The 20,886-nt window shown below is 47.5% G+C and overlaps 5 protein-coding genes across 7 annotated transcripts; 1 reads left to right on the top strand and 4 right to left on the bottom strand.

Moving 5' to 3' along the window:
* Window positions 1-30: 30 nt before the first annotated feature.
* Window positions 31-4,068, bottom strand: BDCG_00971 (DnaJ domain-containing protein; the record flags this gene model as incomplete). The annotated part of the gene is made up of 2 exons (XM_045416492.1): window positions 31-3,884; window positions 3,972-4,068. 2 exons carry the CDS (start codon window positions 4,066-4,068, stop codon window positions 691-693), a joined length of 3,291 nt encoding a protein of 1,096 aa, XP_045272203.1. The 3' UTR covers window positions 31-690.
* Window positions 4,069-5,303: 1,235 nt separating this feature from the next.
* BDCG_00970 lies at window positions 5,304-11,009 on the bottom strand. 2 transcript variants are annotated; one of them, XM_045416490.1, is made up of 4 exons: window positions 7,605-11,009; window positions 7,484-7,536; window positions 5,633-7,420; window positions 5,304-5,544 (listed from the first exon to the last, which is right to left on the bottom strand). In XM_045416490.1, the coding sequence occupies exons 1-3, from the start codon at window positions 10,000-10,002 to the stop codon at window positions 6,290-6,292; spliced, it is 3,582 nt and encodes a 1,193-aa protein (XP_045279383.1). In that variant the 5' UTR covers window positions 10,003-11,009; the 3' UTR covers window positions 5,304-5,544; window positions 5,633-6,289. The 2 variants fall into 2 exon arrangements, with proteins under 2 accessions (XP_045279383.1, XP_045279384.1); XM_045416491.1 differs by having other exon boundaries at window positions 5,367-7,420; window positions 7,605-10,881.
* Window positions 10,364-12,107, top strand: BDCG_00969 (uncharacterized protein; the record flags this gene model as incomplete). The annotated part of the gene is made up of 5 exons (XM_045416489.1): window positions 10,364-10,581; window positions 10,620-10,831; window positions 10,929-11,193; window positions 11,498-11,681; window positions 11,908-12,107. 5 exons carry the CDS (start codon window positions 10,364-10,366, stop codon window positions 11,986-11,988), a joined length of 960 nt encoding a protein of 319 aa, XP_045272202.1. The 3' UTR covers window positions 11,989-12,107.
* Window positions 12,108-12,560: 453 nt separating this feature from the next.
* On the bottom strand, window positions 12,561-17,502 carry BDCG_00968 (MFS multidrug transporter). The gene is made up of 3 exons (XM_045416488.1): window positions 16,417-17,502; window positions 15,388-16,297; window positions 12,561-15,329 (listed from the first exon to the last, which is right to left on the bottom strand). The coding sequence occupies exons 1-3, from the start codon at window positions 16,505-16,507 to the stop codon at window positions 14,498-14,500; spliced, it is 1,833 nt and encodes a 610-aa protein (XP_045272201.1). The 5' UTR covers window positions 16,508-17,502; the 3' UTR covers window positions 12,561-14,497.
* A 6-nt stretch (window positions 17,503-17,508) lies between these two features.
* On the bottom strand, window positions 17,509-20,882 carry BDCG_00967 (the record flags this gene model as incomplete). Of its 2 annotated transcripts, XM_045416487.1 has the most annotated exons (5): window positions 17,509-17,564; window positions 17,635-17,830; window positions 17,942-19,343; window positions 19,675-19,863; window positions 20,583-20,882. In XM_045416487.1, 3 exons carry the CDS (start codon window positions 20,880-20,882, stop codon window positions 19,032-19,034), a joined length of 801 nt encoding a protein of 266 aa, XP_045279382.1. In that variant the 3' UTR covers window positions 17,509-17,564; window positions 17,635-17,830; window positions 17,942-19,031. The 2 variants fall into 2 exon arrangements, with proteins under 2 accessions (XP_045279382.1, XP_045279381.1); XM_045416486.1 differs by having other exon boundaries at window positions 17,509-17,830.
* Between the last annotated feature and the right edge of the window lie 4 nt (window positions 20,883-20,886).

Raw genomic sequence — 20,886 nt, 5'->3', positions numbered from 1 at the left:
AAAAAAGAAAAAAGAAAAAAAAGAAAAAAGAAAAAAAAGAAGTTTAAAATTCTCACACCAGCCAAGGAGGGGCAAAATCCAGTTAGGGCTTAGGGCTTGACTTAGGGCTACTTTCCGAAAGCGGGAGCCAGAAGTTGTACTGTACTGTACAATGCAAGGGACAGGGAGAGCAAACCATATAATAATTGATATAACTATACAAGTATGTACGGAGTACATATGCAAAAAACCATGAAACACACAGTCAAACACTCACAGATAAAATATGGGTCACAAAAGAATCAACAAAAGGCATAAAACAATATGGTTAACCCCAGCTGACCAAAAGCATGGGAGATTAATTATCAAAGAAGGGGAAAAAAAAGGAAATCATTCGCTTCCAATCGTACAGTATATAATCCTGTCATGATGGCTGTGGAAAAACTGTGCGCCGTCTGTCCATGCCGCCTATGATGTGTTATCCCCTCTCCCCGCTCTCCGTGTTCCGCCGTCCCCTTAACAACCCCAAAACCGTACGCATGGTTCGCTCACATATAAACATGTACCATGTGTCCATGTACTATGTAATATATAACACGTACAAGGTCTGCCGTACGTTTCTCAGGCCCACCACACCTACAGCTTTCCATTACCTAATAATAATATCTATTAAGATCAGACGAACAACACAGAGAAATAGAGGTATCCAAACTATCCGACACGAACCACAGCTGGCACAGGCTGGTGGTTGGTTCTACCCCTCATGAACTTTCGCGTCGCATCGAGCGCTTCCAAACCGGCCAGGTGGCGCTCCCACGCAACCTCCCAATGCTGTCTAACGACAAAGTCCTCCTTAACACCACGCATGTAGGCATTGAATCCCCCCTTGGCGCTTCCAGCGACCAGCTGCTCATCATCGGCATCGTTGCCATCATCATCGTCTCGTACGGCGTCACCGCTATTCACTGTTGTCTTGTTCTTGTCGTTGGTCTTCTTTCCAGTGGAATCAACGCCATCATTAATACGTAGCCGCGCAGAGTCCCCCACAGCGCTCGTCCAATTGGGAGCAAGCCCTGTCTCGACTGTTTGTTGTCTAGCGTTGAAGTGACCGAGCATGGTACGGTTGAATACATTCCAGTCGTGCATGTATGCGTTGACTTCAGTCACGTAGCGTTCCCATTTTAACTGGACCTCAGCTTTGTGGGGGTGATCTGCTGCTGAGAAATTCGGGGCTGGGGGTACTTTGGGAGGCTTAGGGAGCGCAAGGTCTTGTGGGCGGACAGTTAGACGGGTTCGACTGTTGTCGTTCGGTCTGGATTCGAATGGGAGCGTGCTGCTAAGGTCGTTGAGGTCATTGATGCCGGTGCTATTGGTTGCTGTGAATGGTGCAACGTTGGCGAGGTTTTTCAGGTTTAAAGTATTATTGGATGGGGTAGGAGTTGACCTGTTTTTTGCTGCAGCTGCGGGGTTTGTGGCCGTTGTATCTGGTTTTGTATCTGGTTTTGTATCTGGTGGAATAGGGTGCTGTTGTGGTTTGCTGGCTGAGAGCCCTTCATCAATATCCATTGCCTCAACACCTTCAGAAAAGGTCTGTTTGGGTTCATCGGTGTTTCCATTCCATAGCGTCGATTTCATCTCCTCTGCTTCCGTCGTGACAGCCGCTGGTTTGGGTATTGTTGGCTGCCGCTTCACGGCCGGTTTTGATTGTTTTCTCGGACTTTTCTGGCGGTTTGAGCTCTGGTGGGGCAGTTCATTATGGGGAATAGACCAAATATCGGCCTTCAGAACTTCTTCCTTCCATTTTTCGACTGAGAATCCAGACTCCGTAAAAGCCGATGAAGGCTTACTGGCATTCTCTTTGTGATTCTGAGTCGCATTTCCAGGTGGTGGGAAGGGTCGAGGGTGAGTCGCAGAGTTCGGCCTGCTTATACTCCGACCGCGAGCGCGGGACGACTTCGACTGGTCTCTGGAGGGTTTCGGTGCGAAAAATTCAGTTGCGTGCTGGAATTTGCCGCTCCAGTCTGCGGCAGAGAAGGTAACATCGATACTCTCATGACTTTTACTCTTGGGTTTACCGCTTAGAGGGGGGGTACTTCTGTTTGCAAACGGGCCAAAACTGGGAATTGGAACTGAGTCAGCGTTCATCCTAGTGTTCTCGACGTGGGCTGAATTAAGTGGGTTCATATGGGGTTGGGCTCTGTCCTGTGCTATCTCATCCCTATCTGGGAACGCAAAGCTTTGATCACGGCCTTCTTTTCTCTGTTTTGGAGGTTTAGAAAGCTGGGGCAGGATGCTGGACGGATAAGCCCAAAGCGGGAATGATTGTTCAGGGGTATCAGTAGCAGTAGTCGATGAGGTAAAGCCCCATCTTTCCGACCACTCGCGAACAAAGGACTTATGGGGTGGGCCATACATATTATTAGAATTATCAGGCGTGCGTGATTGCCTTGAGTTATAGGTAGGGTTTCCGGTCGCGTGATTCGGGGCGTTGTTTGCGGTGGCATAGGCCTGCTGAAAGTGGGTTTTCGCAGCTGGAACGTGTCCGTGAGAGCCATGTGGGTTAAATCCTGTATTGTTTGAAGGTTGTCCTTGAGGTTTCTCACAGTCAGTATCCGGGGTCCATCTCTTCTGTGGCTTTTGCCTGGGGTTCCAATCTGGGCGCATATAGGACTCGGAAAAAAGCCAAGAGCCCCTGTGAGTTGCCCAGCCCAAAGGTTCCTTACCGGAATCAGCATTCATAGACACAGTTTCTCTTTTCGCAAACATCCTACTCCGTGGCGTCCGTTTTGGTCTAGACGATATATCGACCTTCTCCGAATCGCTTGATGATGGAGAAGACGGAAAAGGCCGGTCGCGGTTCGGTTTGAGCTTTGGGCTGGCACTGTGGTGCCTTCCACGATTAGACTGGGGGGAGGTTGGGCTTGGGGGGTTTGTACGGGACCGGGAATCAGACTCGGTAAATGGTGAATCCCTGGTACTTGACGATCGCCCGAGGCCAGCACCTGACACATATGTTTTTTCACCACCAGCCATTGCATATTTACTGCTCGTCCTCTGGAGATTTGGCACATTAGTATCTGTGGATTCTTCCTGGCGCGGCCATTTTTTTGCCGTTGGTGGAGGGGCAGGCTCAAAATGTGGATGGGGATAAGAAGCCCGAGCCCTATTAGAACTGGTGTAGGCTGAGGTATTCTGCGCCATTGGCTCATCGCCACCTGGGGTTGCGGGAGCAAATCCTTGTCTCTTCTTTGCATGCGCGCGATGCGGAGATGCCTTTGGCACGTTGAAATATGCTTCAAATGCGGATTGAGGACGCTGAGAGGGTTGCGGAGCCGATCCCGATTGGTTTGATTGGCCTGTCCTTGGATCGAATCCTGCCCATCCACCTGTGTTGGGATTCGGTTTCATTTCCTGGAATCCACGGAATGCATCCGCCCTGGTTCTTGTATCCTCGTAAATTTTATCCCATTTTTGCTGTGAAGTTGCTTTCGCATAGCTCGTGTATTTCTGCGCACCGGCAGAAGGAGGTGGAGGATAGGATCCCGGGTGCGGAAACCCTTGAGGGCGATGTTGGGCGTTCGGCTCACTAGGCCTTCGCGGCTGCGTACCAGGTGCTGGCGTTCCCCTAGATTGACCGGGAGAATTTGGGGTGGCTCTAGGATGATTTGCTGGCGTGGGTGCCCGTCGGGGTTGAGAGTGGTTTGGCTGGGAATACTGCGGGCGAGGAGGCGCGCTTGCTCTGGGCGGGCCATAGTACTTACCATATCCCGCACGGAGCCTGCCAGTATCGTATTTTAATCGTTCTTTAGGGTCTATAAGGATTTCGTATGCGGCTTGGATGGATTGAAATTTGGCATTAAACTCGAGTTCTTTCCCTGGATTCCTATCCGGGTGGAATTTTAAAGCTGTAAAGAGGATGCGGAGTCATGTTAGCTATCTCCTCTAGACCTGATCACGCAAGCATAAACAAACGCTGGGTGCAGATATCCCACCTAGTTTCCTATACTTTTGTCGTATTTCGTCTTCTTCAGCTTTGGGGTCAAGACCCAGATCGCCATAGTAGTCCTTCTTTATGTCTGCCTTCACCATTCTCACAGTTCAGTTTGTAGCCCCGCGGCAACGGTAGAAGAAAAGAACGTCCGGAGGACTGTGCTTCAAAGGGCGGGTTGGATGGTAAAATGTAAAAAAGGCGGCGTTTTATCATTGATCAAAGGGGAAATAGGCGCGCATCGTTGTCCGAAGAATAGCTTCCCAGGGAGGAACAGAACGAAATAATAATTCAAGTAAACTAATAGCTCCGGGTAGCATAAAGAGAAAAGTCGTTGCACCTCACTTCCTTTCCGGCGCGCGTGTTTCCCACGTACTAAATAAGCCTATTGTTTGTTATTATAAGCAAAACGGGTGCCAATACCCAACACCCCAAGAGTGATTGAATTTCTGAAACAAAGGGTCTAATCGAGTTGCCTCTGAATGACCAAAACATAGACCCCCCCCCCAGCACGTCACACGAACAGAGGGATCTCCCGTCGGTCCAACTAGTGGCCTAGTAGACCACAAAGCAATCGTTGGAAAAGTGAGGCAAAATAAATGGAGAGGCAGAGAATAGAAGAGCCACTGGCAAGAGTAGTTCAAAAACCCGAGACAAGAGACAAGGGAGGAGGCCAAGTATGTAGACGGGAGTTGGGCGACGTTACAAGTTGGGTCTGATTGCTGGCACGAAAATTTGAGGCTGGTTGGTTGGGCGTTGTTAGGTAGCAGTACGGAGTAGTCTGCAGTAAACAGCTCACAACACTTCGGTCCAATAATGCAGAGCGTGTAGAAAAGCTACTCCAGGGAGAGATGGGATTCGAGGACAGGCTAATTCGTATGATCCTCGGTCGGTTCAGGGGGAGAACTGGAGTGCCTGGAGCTGTGTCGTTCCTGAAGAGAGAGAGAGCTAGAGGACGATGATGGAGGGTCGAGGAGACAACGGGCGGATGAGGACGTCCGTCCAGCAGTTGGTAGCAATCCTTGATGTAACTACTCCGTACTCACTTTGATAGACCTAGAAAATGTGGCTGGTGAGGGAAAGTAAGATGGGTGTTCTTGTGGCCCTGTACGGAGTAGAGTAGAGTCTGCTAAATATTTCTTTGTCGTTGGAGTAAATATTTAACTAAATATTTAACTTCTTAATCATCCACCATGTTTTTGTTAGATAAATATTTTATCCTGTCTATTGGAATCCATGAGATAAATAATCTCATGGACAGGAGTGGAGGGAGGGAGCAACTATTGAGGAGATAGAAGAAGCAGTTCAACAGAAAACTTAAGGGTATTTAATCCATCCACCCTTTCTCGATTTCAGCTTGAGTGTCTTCTTGACACCACAAAAGCGTTCAAGATATATAAGTTATTTATACTCCATACATAAAAATGTTCCACCAAGCCAGGATTTTTCCATCGCCCAACAAAGCCAGCAAAACTACTAAAATGACGAAACATGGGGAAAAGTATCTGGATGCCACGACTAGGGAAAAACGGATAAATACAGTTGAAGGGTTTTTCCTGAAGTATTTAGGTCATACACTGCTTCCCCGTACTAATAGTTAATGTATGTACAGTAGTTACATAGTATGGGCTTCGTTAGTTACCCATCGGATATATATCTCCTCACCTAAGCAATTTGGCGAACCTCACCATCACATTCTGTCAAACGTCCCCCACCCTGTGCTCCCAGACAATTCGTGAGCCCAGGACACTGTTACATGGTCGTCAACTTCGGCCGGAGCCTGGTGCTCCTGGAATGGCACCGGTCCACTGGGAACGAGTATAATGGGCCTAGAGGTGTCAAGCTCGGGATTTTACAGTTTTGATTCAATATATCCAGAGAGTATTATTCCCTGCAGATATGGACAGCATGAACATATTTTCCTTGTTTTGCGCGTTTGAAAGCTGTTCTAGCTTGCCTTTGGGATCGTTGTTGGGAGGGGATATATGGAAGACGAATGTTTTCTGTGATTCAGGGAAAAAGGTTTCGATATCGACCCCCCTCACCAATAAGCGCATAAATGCCCTAGAACGCTCACGTAAGCTTACGATGAGATGAGAAAGTTGAACAGGAATGCAGAGAAATACCAGAGAAAAGAAAAGAAGAGGCAAGCGTGCAATCATAAACACGTATATACATGGATGGGAATGGAATCAACAAGTTAATACATCATCAAATATTCATCCAACGAAGATGAAGAGACACATGTAGAGTAAATTTTAATTCCCCATATTTTCAATCTATCTCCCCCCCCCCCCCCACCCCTCAATGTTTCCGCTGATGTTATTGCTCATTCGCATTGACATCCGCATTCCCACTCCCACCTCCATCATTGCCAGCATCCTCAACATCCCCATTTCCAAGCCCAAAGCCAGCACCACTCCCGACAGCCCCAAAAAAGAACCCATCAAACAAATCATACCCAGCCCCCTCGCTCCAATCGTGCTGGAAATCGATCGCCATGCCGAATCCCAAATCTAGACCTGTACCCACCACATTCGGTCCGCTATCACCTACTAATGATGAGGCGTCCCCAAACCCAGGGACTGGGGGATCGTAGAGATTATGGCTGTTGTTATTGCTGTTGCTGGCATTGCTATCTTGGTTATGGGCGATGGCGATGCCGGGGCTGGTGGTGTGCGTGGGCGAAACTATGTCCAGGAATTGGTTGGGGGGGAAGTATTCTCGGTCGCCGCGGTGCGGGGCCACGGGCGTTAAAGGGCTGGTGGTGGTTCTTTTGTGGGGATCGTAGGGGGGTTGTTGCTGCGGTTGCAGTTGAGTTGGATAGGTATATTCTTGCTGCTGGCGACGCTGCTGGGGGTGTTGGCGGCGCTGCTGCTGTTGTTGCGGTTGATGGCGCTGGGAGATTGTTTGTTGTGTCGAAGAGCCCGCATTATCATACTTGACTTGCGTGGCTGGATAGGACTGCCGGGCTTGGGGTTGATGGGATGGGTATTGGTTCGCTCGCACGGAGCGCTGAGGGATGTGGTCGCCATTGTCGCGATATGGTGGCTGTGGATGATGACCACCTTCATTCATCAATTCAGGGGAAATGTCTTGGAGTCCCATATCGTATTGCGGCCGGAAACGCGCATGTTGTTGTTGCTTAGGTTTCTGTTCTTGTCGTTGCTGCTGTGTCCTCGCGGTTATCGACGAAAATTGTTGTTCTTCACAAGGTTGCATCGCTCCCAGAGCAGGATTGGATCGAACAGGCACTCCTGGAGCTCTCAGCCCAGATGCTCCAAGAATAGCCGCATCAGAACCAAATCCAGTAGTAGAGAGACACATTTGAACAGTCGCCTTGCTCATACGTTCAAAAGCATCCCGACAAGCTTCGGCAGGGGGACACTTTTCCATGAGATCGCCCAGAACAGATGTTGCGGCAAGAATAGTGAAGTCGACCTCATCTAAAGTCTTCTCGTTTCAAGGTTTGTCAGTCAACCAACCCGATTTGCACAGAGAAGACATCCCACTTACTAGCCGGCTTCGAACAACAGGTGAATGCCAAATTGCATATAGAAATGATATTCCTATCCCCGTGTTAGAACTCAAGAGCTTGTTTAACCAAAGAAGAAACGCGAAAAAGAGTAAAACTAACCCGCCATAAAAAGATGATGTGTAGCCAAGTAGGTATAATTTACCAACCTAACCCTATGTAAGTGACGATATATCCTTAGAACTTTCTGTCCAGCCTCCGCCACGTTAAGATAAATATCGTCCTCATCCTCCGCATCCTCAATGTTAGTCATCGACGGACTCGACACGTCGTCAGAGAGGCTATGTTCACTAGCAAACGGAGCCGGCACGACCAAGCTCTGACGATATAGCATAATGAGCGCCTGCCAATAATTGATCTCTAGAAACTCAACAGAAAACTGAACCCCAATCTGTTGAGGCATCGGGGCAGAATCTTTCCAGTCCGACAAGCGGCGATGGACATCCCGCCTCCACGAACGAAATGAGTCAAAATTAGCGAGGAAAGGCGACGGGAGCTTTGTATGCATGAACGAATTATTGCGGTTCTTGCCGATCTTCCTCGCCATCGTTGCTTGCTGGTGTTGGAGGACCTGTTGAATTTCCGACTGTAAAAGACGAAGTTTGAAGTAGTGTTGAGAGACATATTTGTAACTAGTCGTATTTGCCGGAGACTGGAGAAACCCGGCCTTGGTGATGTATCTATCGTCCAGCAGCGAAGGGAATTCGGTTGTGATGACCTGGTCAGTGATTCCGAAGGGCCGTCCAACACAGGTGCTGACCAACCTGTCAAAGCTGTAGGTGCACCACCATAATCGCCTGCGGAGATCCCGAACCCATTCCCGCCGCCCACGTTCCCGAGAACCGATCTTCAATCTCACTTTACCGTCTTGTCCGGATTTACCGCCCTGGACACCGTTGGATTTCATTTTTCGGGCAGTCTCCTCTTGCTCACTAATAGAATCAATTCCGGTTCCATCCTCATAATGTAGCCCAAGGTCTACAGCCAGGCGCACTGCAACGCCTATTATATACCATAGGCCAGGAGCGACAGGCCGCAACAGGGCAAAACTGGCCAAAAGTAACACTGCCTGGAGTTCTTCTAGGCCACCGAAACCGTCGGAGTGTTGAGAAGATCCAAGGAAAGTCTCTAAATCCACAACAGCGGAAGCGTGGTATTCCTCCGGTTGATAGTTTTGAAAAGATAACTTCTGTCTTTTATGGGAAGGGGATGTAGGTGATCTCTTGTGGCTTTGCTGGGGTTCATCCTCATGTACTCGGACGTCACTTTTGGTATTGAAAATTATACCTGCACCAATAGCACACACGACGTTAAGAAGGTAGAGGTCTCGAGAGGATCGCCTCCCCTGATCAGTTGAATATAATCGTTGAAAAACTTCCATGAATTCCCCTCGGTGTAATATTGGAATTTGCGGGTTCGCGTGCTCGAAATACAAATTAACAAGCCTTTCTGCCACCGCTTGATCCGGGAACGGCGCTTTCTTCGTTGTCGGTCTAGCCTGCAACCCGAAAATAGAATCACGCATAGAACTTGAACCGTTGTTTGCACCTAAACTTCCTCCTGTCTGGCGTTCTCCGGATTTTAGAGTCCCGCGATCAGTTGAATTTGTCGAAACGGAGTTTCTAACTGCTGAGAAAACAACTCGCGCAAATGAGATTCCAGAGGTGGAACCAAGATATCTCGGATCCGAAGCGCCTTGAACTGATACCATACCAATATTTGATACCAGATTATCGATCCGATGTTTTGCTTCATCAGATTGACGCTTGTTATCCGCATCATGCTCCGGATTATCCTCCCGGCCAGGGTTCGAGGCGGAACCTGATACCAGTTCATCCTCCCCTTCTCTTTCACGCTTGACTTTCGAACTTGTATCCCATCTGGCCACAGTCACTTTTTCCTGGCTTGTCGTATTTTTATCAACCGGGGGCTGCACTCCAGTTGCATCTGGTTCGGGAGCTGATTTATGTGAAAAGGAGACAGATCTGTCTTTCGCTACCTTCTCTAATTCAGACTCTCCTTCATACGGTTGTGGTGGCCTGAACTCTATGCTATTATCCACAAGCAATTTTTCCAAGTATGCCAGGCGGGACTCTAAGAAAAACACGTAGCTACGGGGTATCTCCCGCTTTGTAGTAGGATCATATCCAACACAGTGTACCCGAGCCTTTTTGCATGATTGACAACGAGGAAGATTCTGATCGCAGCGATTTTTGCGAAGACGACATCGGTTGCAAGCTGAAACGCTACGGAATGAGGAGAAGGAGGTAGATGGTGGTGGGGCGCGGCTGGGCGCTGACATCGCGGGAAGCGGGTCTTGATCCAAGGACAAATGTTGACCACGATCATTGAGATTCGGATGGTGCGATGACTTTTTGATTGAGGTAGAAGAAGGGTGAAGATCAATCGAAATGTAGTCTCTTTTGCTGCCACAAGAGTAGGTAGATAAACCTGAGGGTGAAGCTGGTGGCAGACTTAGCATGACCGACAAATGATACATGTACCATATCTTTCAGATAAGGATAAGCACAAAAGTAGATGTTTTTTCAAACAAGTCATCATGTTTCAATCACATTGGTCGTTTCTTGCAAAGTCCCCCCTTTTCCCCCGTTGTTTATCGGGAGAATTGACACCCGTGGAGTGTTGTATAGCGTCGGGTTAGTCAGTAAGACGTCCCCAGTATTCGGACAGCAGCAGAATAGTGATCTATGAGAGAAAAGGTAGGAAATCATGCACTCCTCGTTCTCCAGAAGATGGTTTCGAGCAAAAGCTAGCTGGCCGAGTTGTGGAAGGACGTTGCCTAGACCAAAAGAGAAACCCGAACAGGAGGAAGAGCACAGAAAGGGACTGGAGCTCTTCTCATGGGCGACGAAGCGGAACAATCAAACTTTCAAACTTTTGCGCAATGTTGCCCCCAGCCGCCTGTCAAAGCTCGAACGAAGCGGGCCACAACCTGCGATCACTCTTGGAGTGGAGATGGTGAGCTATTTAGTTTAAGCCTGAGAAATTCTCCACACGCAGCCCCTGAGAAGAAGGCTGTGATTTCAAAGACAGCCACAACAGCCAGAAACAAAGGGAGGTTTGTCATTAAGAACGATGAAAATGCGGAGATATTAGGAAGAAAACTGGAGATAGGGCTGGACCGCGGGACCCGAAGGTTTGTCTCATGCGCGGATTCCCGTTTGTCGGGTTTAGCGCAGTCGCTGAGAACTGTTCGGCCGAACAATACAACATCGCAAGCAGCGCAGCATGCATCCTAGACGCGTTCGTGCGGGGAGGTCGAAACTGGGCCGAACAGCAGCCAGCAGCCGAGAGTCCTGAGGCACGCCGTCAGAATTAGTTTGTTCACTAGTTAACCATCGTGCAATAATTGGCTGACAAGAGTATGTGTTAGGGAGTCCAGTCCACCATATTTCCTCTCTGAAGAAAGAGCAGCAACTACGCAGTATGAGAGAGATACATTCGTTATTTGGTATTGCGCCGCTGAGCTTGCCAGAGTACAGAAGGATGGGGCCATCAATCTTGCTCCAGTTTACCTATTTTTGTACAGTAGTTACCAGACCAGCCTGGTAATCCATTCCACGATTGCGAAGGGAAATTCCGCGACCCAACATGCTTGCTTCATATTCCGCTCCCCTGAAGTTTATATTTCCACGCCTTGCAATCATCTTCTAGCATTGAGGCCCCTCAGGTCAAAAAAGATCAAAAGAAGAATGAGGAGATGGAGCTGAGCTTCAACTAAAAAATAAGCGTGGACAGACCATGATTAAATTGCCCCTGATAAGCAGTTTTTTTCTCTCAAGCCCTTGTATAGTTATTTGTTGTTATAGTCTGGAAAGGGAATGACATCCCACGCATTCTCTCCTCAATCCACCTACTACTCCCTTGAGTCGAGCTCAATAAAGTAGAGGGCATAGGGTGCTAAAAATATAAAATTTAAGTTAAGAAACACTACTCGAACAGTCTCTATCCCGTTTTTTACCTTATTCTCAAAGTTCAAGCCTATCTCAGAAGGTCATTCATTATTCGCCTTACAGTGCTAAATGGAAATTGGGGAGGCTCAACCGCCTTGACCATAGCAGGTCCCGGTCCCATGGAATGAAATCTACATGGTTGAAACGGAGCAATGACGAGGAGTGTTTAGAAGACGCTACGGCGTCAAAATTATTCTCCGTACATGTATGTACTGTACATAACATACATTCATACATACATACGACGAAATCAGCATTATTATTTACCTTAGGTTCGACATTGATCCTAACCTCTTCGCTAAAAATGGAGATAATGCCTGTTGGGGGAAGGTAAAACTTCATTCTTCAGAAAGAGTGTGAGCCATACCTAGGTACGGTCGGTTAGGCACCATGTGAGCCCTGGTTCACATATTCTGATCCATCCTCCAAAGGCAATGGCCATAAGCAACGAATTCAATCCATATGAGGCACAGAAGATTGGCATTTGGTTCCAGCCCGATGTCGTCGACTAAAACCTACTCCGTACAGTAGGTAGTGCATACAAGTCCGTCGTGATTTCAAATCTTTTCGGTCACACAGTTAGTTACCCCACGCAAAATTCCAGGTATTGCAACGAAAGCGGGCAATTCTGTGGCTTGATGGCCGTTAAGAATCCCAGGGAAGATCCAAGTTTTTCTTTGTTGGAATCGGCTTCGTTCTTGCCATGGCTCGAAATGAAGCCATTCAAGCCCGATTATGCCTTCAAATGGCATAATTGGCCAATGTTGTTCTCAGGCATGCATGGAAATATGACAATCGTTTCCCTTTCAATTCCTAGCCAGCGTGAGATGATTCTTCACTCCATTTTGCTGCATTCTTGGGTCGACCCATCCCTTCATCGCTCAATCGCAATATTTCCAAGCCCCAGGTACGACCTTGCAGTATCCTCTGTATCGCCCGGCTTATCGTTCCGTGCCCCAGGTAGAAGGTTTTAGAGATCCACGGTGCATATTTCCCACGGCAGGCAAATTTGGTCAAGATCGGCTATGGTAAAAAAACGAAGATATCGTCACATCTGCTTAAGTCATTAGAAACTCTGTCGAGAGGGACATGCTGATAGTGAAATGTGATATTCCGATAGATTGAACTAATCACAATAACTAAAAAGTAAAATGTGACAAAATACTTATTTTTTCCAGTTACTTACTTGTCTCAGTGTCTGCGGTCAAACCAGGGTTTTCTTCCCAACACTGACCAAAGTTTGTATGGGAAATAAAATGTTCAGGGAAGGAAAACAAACTAGATAAGCAGGCAATTATTGCTAAGAGGAGGAGGGTATGACTGTTTCTCATGCCACCTGGCTATGCTGCGCACGGAATCCTCGCATCTGCAACGGATACTATTCAAAGAATTTTTTCGATAACATCTCATTGTGAGGTAATTTGTATGGTAAAATACGCAGGCATTTTGTCATGCATATTTGAATAGCTTTGGGCACCCTGAGCTGCATTTGGCCGCGATGACTATCCAGCTGACCTCTGCCATGATGTGCTGGTAATAATAGGATTGAGAAGCAAACGCACGCAGCCAGCGAATCAAGACGAAGGGAAAAGGGAGGAAAGGATCCCGGGTGTATGCTGTGCTCAGGCTCATGTTCACGATGCAGGCGAATGCACCAGGTACGCAATGATGCATTTATCTTATTTTCCTTGCAACCAGGCAAAAGAGGAGACGAGGGCGGCTCTAAGCCAGATCAAAGGTGGGGAGACTAAGAAAACAAACCCGAGGAACAGGGATAAATGAATTCCAATTGAAACTTGACATTTGCTTCCGGAATCGCAACCCGTTTTCCCGGAGTCTTCTTCCATCCCACACCCCTGGCCATAAATTCCTGAATGCTTGGGGATAATCCAAAAAAGTCCCCGCGAGATTGAAGGCGGACGAGAGCTGATAGGTGCTAAAAAAAGGGGGGAGGGGCTTTTTCTCTTTGCAAATTTGCCCCTCTTTGCAAGGATGTGATGTCCGAGATCTTTCGTTTTATGTTTTCTTAAATCTGTATGGGTGAGGGATCCAACCAACTCCTCAGTTGGATGAGTTAATAGTGGCTGATGTCATTTCTTTTGGGCCGCAATTTTATCATGAACAGAATGAAGTCTGGGCTGCTCTCAAGTGGTGAAGGCGAACATGCGTCATGTATGAATCGGAACGTTTGTATACCACCCAGTCCTGTGTGATAAATGCAGAATCAAAAATAAAATACATACAAAAAAAACAGATGAAGCGGAGATTGTGATGGAGCATATTTTGATATTCTAAACGCTGCCCGAATGACATTGCAGCGTATCACCTATCCCACTGGAAGTATCGCATTTGAGAAAATTAAACAAAGAGTACTGAAAATTCAAAATAAATCATGTAGTGACAATGAACCGTGACATAGTAAAGATGAATAGAAACGAAAAATGTCACCCTCAATGGAAACCAAACAAATTCAACCGATAGATCCTATCATGCCCTCAGAAATCATATCCACATCCATCTATTCCATACCCGAAATGCGTGCCCCTGTCGTGAAAAAAGTAAATAGTACTAGGAGAGGTGGAAACAAAACAGAAAAGAGCGAAATTATCACAATAGATAAGCAGTCCTGATGGTCAACAAGGATTAGGTATCTCTTAAGAAACAAAACGGCGAAATTTTGGACGATTGGGGTAAAAATAGAAACAGACAGTCATAAAAACGATTTTTGACAAAAGATCCACTCGCGTAGATTATGGCCCTAGTTTCAACGCCAATGACTCCAGGACACGTGCGTCGCCCGAAGACCGAACACCCAAACAAATAGATAGGCAAGGAAACGGTTCGCAGGCAGTAGAAACAACAAGATGGTGATAACAAAGTCAGGTATCTCTGCTGCCTGTTGCCCAAAAGGGTGAGGTAGAGCAATGAAATTCGTGTATTATAAAGTAATAGTAGGGAAATGCATAAAGGTGGCGAACCAGTCATCTAAAAGCTGAAAGGGAATAGAAAAAGACTGAAAACTTAAATATTTGCTCCTCTGGCGAATGACGGTCCCGAGGCATCTGAGTCCAGATTCAGAGTTTCGATATCATCAAGGCTTGACCGAGAGGGAGCAATGTGCTCGTTCGTCGACCAAATATTCCTGGGGGCTCGGACAGGTAATGACGTCAAGTGATCCACCAAGGCTTCTCTGGGGAGAAATGTCTCTCGCTCGTCATGGACGCCAGCTTCGCATTGGTCTATGCAGACCTTTTCGGATCCAATGGTTTCCTTTCTCTCATCGTCTGCGATCCAAAAGCTCTCGACGGCCCCCACGAAGCAGACGATACCGCAGGCCCACCAGGCAAGACCGGAGTATCCCCATGCAAGCCCCTTCGAATGCAAGTAACCTGTTACAGTAGGTCCGAACGCGCGACTGAGACTTGCAGTGGAAGCTGCAACGCCATTAATAGAACCCAGGACCGTTGTACAGGGGGCTGAGTTGGCGAGTAATATGTTCGTTGAAGGGAAGGCAATCACATGCAGAGTTATCTTAGCAATCAGCGCTGCATAAACAGCCGGTATCTGAAATCCACCAGGAAGAAGTACTAGGTAAGGGACAACTAAATAGAGGACTGGCCATATGGAGAGGACGAAACGGTAGGCAGAAAGGGTTCCGAAAGAGCTGACAATATACGGGAAGAACCAAAGCTGAGCCACCATTGAATAAAGTCCTTGGACCGCGAGTATAAATCCGATCTGCTTTGTTGACATGGCCATCCCTCCGGTAAACTTGAAGGGGAGCTCGGCTTTGACGTCTGCGACTGGTGTGCTTAAGAAAATCGGCATTAGCTGATCAAATGAAACGCTGTGGCTGTGACAGTGTTAGAATGGAACGTTTATACCCTTGATCAGGAGAATAGGACACTTACTACGCAAGGATCCCATAGCTTATTATTACAAAAATAACTCTTGGCGTGAATGCTTTGACAATGCCCTGGCTCTTCTTAGGCGACTCATTAACGTTAAAACTCCCATCGGGCACTCTAGCGGAAGACAGGCGGGGAGAACTTTCAATGCTTCGGTATCCAGGTGGCAGCTGTTGTTGCTCAGCTAAAACTTGAATTTCATCGTATTGTATTGGAATTTTATATTCCAAACAAAATGATTCAACGGGAGTTGGCCTCGGGTAAAGTACACCAATCAGCCTGCGCCCCAGCTCGATACCTCTATCGCGTTGGAACTTCTTTCCCGGATGGGTCTCTTGCAAGAACAGGATACCAATGGTAATCCCAAAGCATAGAATAACAACGCACACCAAGTTCGGAAGCAAAAACGGGTACCGGTCAAATATCGTATTGCGAGGGAAGAGATGAGGGTAGTTGTCACATGGTTGAGCCAGTGCTCCGCCCATCGCTGGTCCAACGATCGAGCCAAGGCACCACACGAAAGGCATGATAGAATACGCTCGCGGTTGATGCTTTTTGTCTGTAACAAGCTCCGCCACTGTCGTTTGTAAGACGCCGATATTACCGTTAAGAAGCCCTCCGAGAGCACGAGCAAGTAGGGCAACCGGGAGGCTTGATGCAAATCCAAATACGATCATGCTGATAGCGGTTCCAATTAAACCTATGATTAAAACGGGCTTTCTACCAAAATTGTCGCTCATTCGGCCCCATAAGACTCCAGTTGTGAATTCGGCAAACGTAAACGCGGAAGTTACTGCTCCAGCGTACAGGGCAATCTTGCGATCGTCATCGGTGACTTTGAAGGAAGAAACCATATGATAAACATACGGGAAAATCGACATGAACGCGATAGGTTCGCATATTCGACACAGCGCTACATATGGAGTTAGCTCTGTCATGGGCACATTTAAAGATCAGGTGAAGCCCTCAAATCATCCATAAATTGAAAGGAAGCAGAAGGCAATAACAAAAAGTGCTGGGCATCATACGTACCCAGTACGAATAGTTGCTGTGACGGGAACCGGTCTTCTCCATCTTTCGCGGCATGACCTCCTCTGAATGCTGACATCAAGCGGCCGAGCATCCCGCCAGCTCTTAGAATGGAGGGCCAGATATTGACTTTCGAGCGTGACTCACGAAACGCAAGATGTATAGCTTCCAGCTGTACAGCCAGCTTATAGACGATTCAAAAAATGTCTAGTATCCCAGATATCAAGCCTCTAGCTGATTGACGTGGAAACCGTCCGTCCAGATCCAGAAGCACTGGGCTGCCACTGTCACAAAGCCTTTGGTATGCGAGACAAGTTCCAAAAGGAACCTCAGTTTTAATATTGTGAAAACGTTGAGCAGATCTCTGAGTGAGATAACGAAGTCAATAAAACATAAAGTGAGGTTGTAAGAAGACAAAAGATCTAACTCCTTAGAAAGAGGAGCTTAACGCCGTTTCTTTAGATTCACAGTAAAAGTGAAGTTTTTTTAAAAGCTTTAGAGTGAAACTAACTTTGCAATTATTGAACTGTAGAAAAGAGCAAAGGTAAAACGATCATGAAATAAACTAAGTCCTTGAAGGAAGCAATAACAAGTGGGCTTCCATTGAGTCAGGGCTGGTGGGGGATCGGGGGGGATGCATGGCATCCTTTTAAAAGCTTCCCAGACGGTCGGGACAGGGCCGCAAGGCATAAGATACTCTCGACCAATCGTGAGCATAATATCATGTATCAAGGGCATCTTGAAGGCGAAGCAGAAAGAAGTGTGGGGGGGGGAGAGAAAGGCGGTGGGAAGAAGTTTTGAAAATACACAGCATTCTGGGGATGAGGGAATGAAACACTGCGTCATAGGCAAACAGAAATAGTCCCGTATGGTACTATTTATCATACCTTGGTTTTCAGGCACTGGATGATAGTCGCAGCCAGTCCCAGCGAACCAGGGGGGGGGGTTTGCCATTCTGAATCGGGTTTGACAATGCGGGTATCCACTAGGCGAATAATCCATGGATTCCTCATCCAGGAATGTATAAATAATGATACAGACAGAACTTTTCCCCCTTTTGAAAAGCAAAAAAAAAAAAAAAAAAAAAAAAAAAAAAAAAAAAAAAAAAAAAGTGGAGAGTAGTTACCCTTCTCCACCAAGATAGGCTAAAACTAAAATACTTTGAATAAGTCGATCCGTGGGACTGAGCAACAGAGTGGGAGCTATCAAGGGAGTTCATACATGCGCTATGTTGGCGTAAGGCAAGGAGATCGAAGAAAATTGACACCTTGCAACTGACTTTGTTGGTCGTTCAGGACGCGGGCTTCAAAGATCCTTTGGTCCTTCGATTGGGCTAGCACAGGGGTTAGGCAAACAGGCGAGATCAGGTAGAGCAGGGCAAAAAACCAATCCCGTCTTTCGTGTCCTGCGGCGTTCACTATAATAATTAATTATCAGCTTCCATGCCTGGTCCGGCTTCGCGCGCTACGATGGGCTGAACGATAACTCAGTATTCGTACTACTGATGATCGTTGTACGGGGTACGGACCATGGAAAGTGATGGTTCGTCATCCAGTGGCAGACCATTGCGTGCAGTTCAGGGTGCGCGATGTGTAGGCAGATCACAGGCCTCCACTTTAATAAGAGAATGCCGCGTGATAATTCGTGAGGCCTGTGTCAGTAGCGAGGCTACTTGAGCTCCTTGTCTGTACCTACCGTCCAAAGGATACTGCCGACTACCTCCGGCGGCTATCCAGGCCACACAGGGCTAACATTGAGTGCCGCCAATCTGGAAAGAACGGTTTCAACAATAATAATACAGGTATGGATCCACGAACGGCCAGATGGGGCAAAGATACGAGGCTTGTCCATACACTAATCGTATGTACCGCAGCGGTATAAATTACCATCAGAACGGAAATATTACCACGATGGTTCAAACAACGTACGGTACTGACACTGGCCGGTTGGATAGTTAAATGCTCTAATTCAACTAAGGGAAGTGGCACAGTTGTTAGCAGCAGCAAATCACCTCTTCTAGGCCTTACCACTCTCTTCCTTTTCTGGAGCGGCCTCCTTGGCTATTCCTTGTTTGCCTTTCTCAGTGTGAGCTTTTGTGGCGTGATTGGTAGGAAAGGACCCTTTATCCCCGTTGTGATGAGACATGGCATCCCTCCCCCGGTGAAACTGTAAAATCAAGGGTAGAAAAATAATAACAGGTGGGGAACTGAGGAGCTGGGTTTCTGATGAGTCTCATGAACAACCAGCCATTGTGGTAATATCGTCCAAACGAAACGGTACATTCAGAAATCAGTCCTAGGAACGCCACAAATTCCTTGCATTGCCGGTGCAAAAGGGGCGAAAAAGCTTGTTGTGCTCATTTCCATATGGAGGCCGGAACGGAACTATCACAAGAGCCTAGGATATCGAACTTTCGTTTAGCCTTTGGCTCTCAACAGCAACAAAGCCCTCTTCCCAGATTTAACAATGAAATGTTAAACCTGCACAACGATAACCTGCCAGGCGGCCAGTTTCTTATGGTGGTGTCAATCATCCCAATGGAAAGGTCAACCAAGTCACCAAGCTAGCGAAGAACTCGAGCGGACAGGGGGCCATCGTAAAGGATTTAATTGGCCGTTCTATGGCCCAGCCATTAGCCCCTTCTCGATGTTTTCATCCGAGTGTGCCGTGTCCAATCTGCTACCACGCTTGAAAAGAACAAATCGAGGCTGACTTGTTTGTTGGTCAATAAGCTCTTCCAAAAACTTCTTAACTTGATTTCCACCAGGGCCTGGCAGCCAGTCAGAATATTCCCCCCTCGTTTCGAACCGGCGGGGCCAGATGTGTTCCTTGGCCGTACATAGGTCAAAAGCACTAATGAGCTGCAAGTCTGTGAGATACACTCTCGTTGGCTTCCACCAGTTGACTATGACGTATGGGATCGGCAGAAGCTAGATAGGATGAAAATCCTCAACTAGTAGAAGCCGCCCCTTAGATTTCCCACAATGTTCTTCCGCTTGCACTGTGGAGAAGCTGACTTCATATGAAGCGCATTAGTCAATGAAATCTCATTCACTTTCAAGGGAACCGCCGCTCTAATAGCATCAGGTGCCACTCACTTCCAAAGAGTATCAAGTAAGAACGTAAAGAGATCGCGATAGTTTACGCTGCGAAATGACTGCTGGCAGCGTCCGGCCGCACACCCCTTTGATTGATTACCTGGCAGACCAACTCGCAGTAGCGGGACATCCGAAGAACCGGGCAGGAGAGTGATTGTCAAACTTTGGGTGCGCTAAACCAGGCGCTTAATTGTCCAAGGGCTGGAGGTAGTCCGGTCCAAAATAGGAAATGATAGGAGATTCCCCTGCAGCCGCGCGCTCTCTCGTGGCACAGTGCATGCTTGGCGCGCTTTGACATCACTTTGGCTGCACCCTTCGCCGTCATCACACTTCGCCCTGCTGCATGATGCATCTGCGAGAACCCAATAGGATCGTTGCCTTGGATGGTTCACAGATATTTTGAGGTTTGCCTTTTTTCCTCAAACTGCCGCGGCCGCTGCCTTGAAAGTGTACAGTTCGATTCCTGCTAGAAAAGAATGATCAACGTACGGTTCAGACATTATCACTCAAATGCGTCTCCGTCACAACCTCGGGAAAATTATAGAGGCGCAGGCGGATTTATGCCAAAAATGCATATCATCACACTTCTCAAGCAATGCCACCCCTGCTTCGGTGTCGGTGTCGGTCTCGCTCTCTCAGTATCACGCGTTTTAACGCTGATTTTGTGTCAGGTGATCACTGAACAATAATGGACACGCCAGATAAGAAAGCGATGGAAAAACAGGGAAACTGACAGCCCAAGATCTTTGCATGCCTGCCGCCTGAAAGCCTACGACGATATTTCATCTGAAGAAGCAGGGCGCCGGCGGCATCGAACGTGGGGGGAAAAAATTTCCGAATAGTGGAGCGGGTGGATGTGAGTAAATCCGTTAAGTTTCTGCTACTTGTTCGCTCAAACCTCTCTTGATTCCCCCATCGTTTGGCGTTGGAGCAGAGCCTGAATACGCTGCGTAGGATGAAACTAATAATCCTACGAAATGGTACAGACAAGAATCACCCTCATTGGTAATGCATGTAACAGATGGGCGTCGTCCCGAGGTGACAGCAAGATTGCAGGCAGCTTGGACGCACCGATAACCCGGATAGCCCATGCAAGCGTTGCGCAAAGGTTATGCTAGTCAGGTTGACCCAGCAGTCTGGGATTTTTGCGAGGTCTGGTGGCCCAATCACCTCCAGCTTTGAGCCGAAGTCTTGTGTTGTTTCCTCGAATGAGTGCAGACGAAATTGTGTTTTCATTGGCCAATTAACATGTGGCGATCGACAAATCATCAGTTGATGTCTTTTACCGAAGGCAGTCAACTTCTTCCACCTTCCCTGTATTGAAGCTACGTGGGACCCTTGAAGGCTGGCTGAGTCCAACAAAAATCGCATTTTC

The sequence above is a fragment of the Blastomyces dermatitidis genome, assembly GCF_000003525.1.
Source record: "Blastomyces dermatitidis ER-3 genomic scaffold supercont1.1, whole genome shotgun sequence".
NCBI lineage: Eukaryota > Fungi > Ascomycota > Eurotiomycetes > Onygenales > Ajellomycetaceae > Blastomyces > Blastomyces dermatitidis.
Note: the sequence above shows the minus strand (reverse complement) of the source record. Positions and strands in the feature narration are given on the sequence as shown.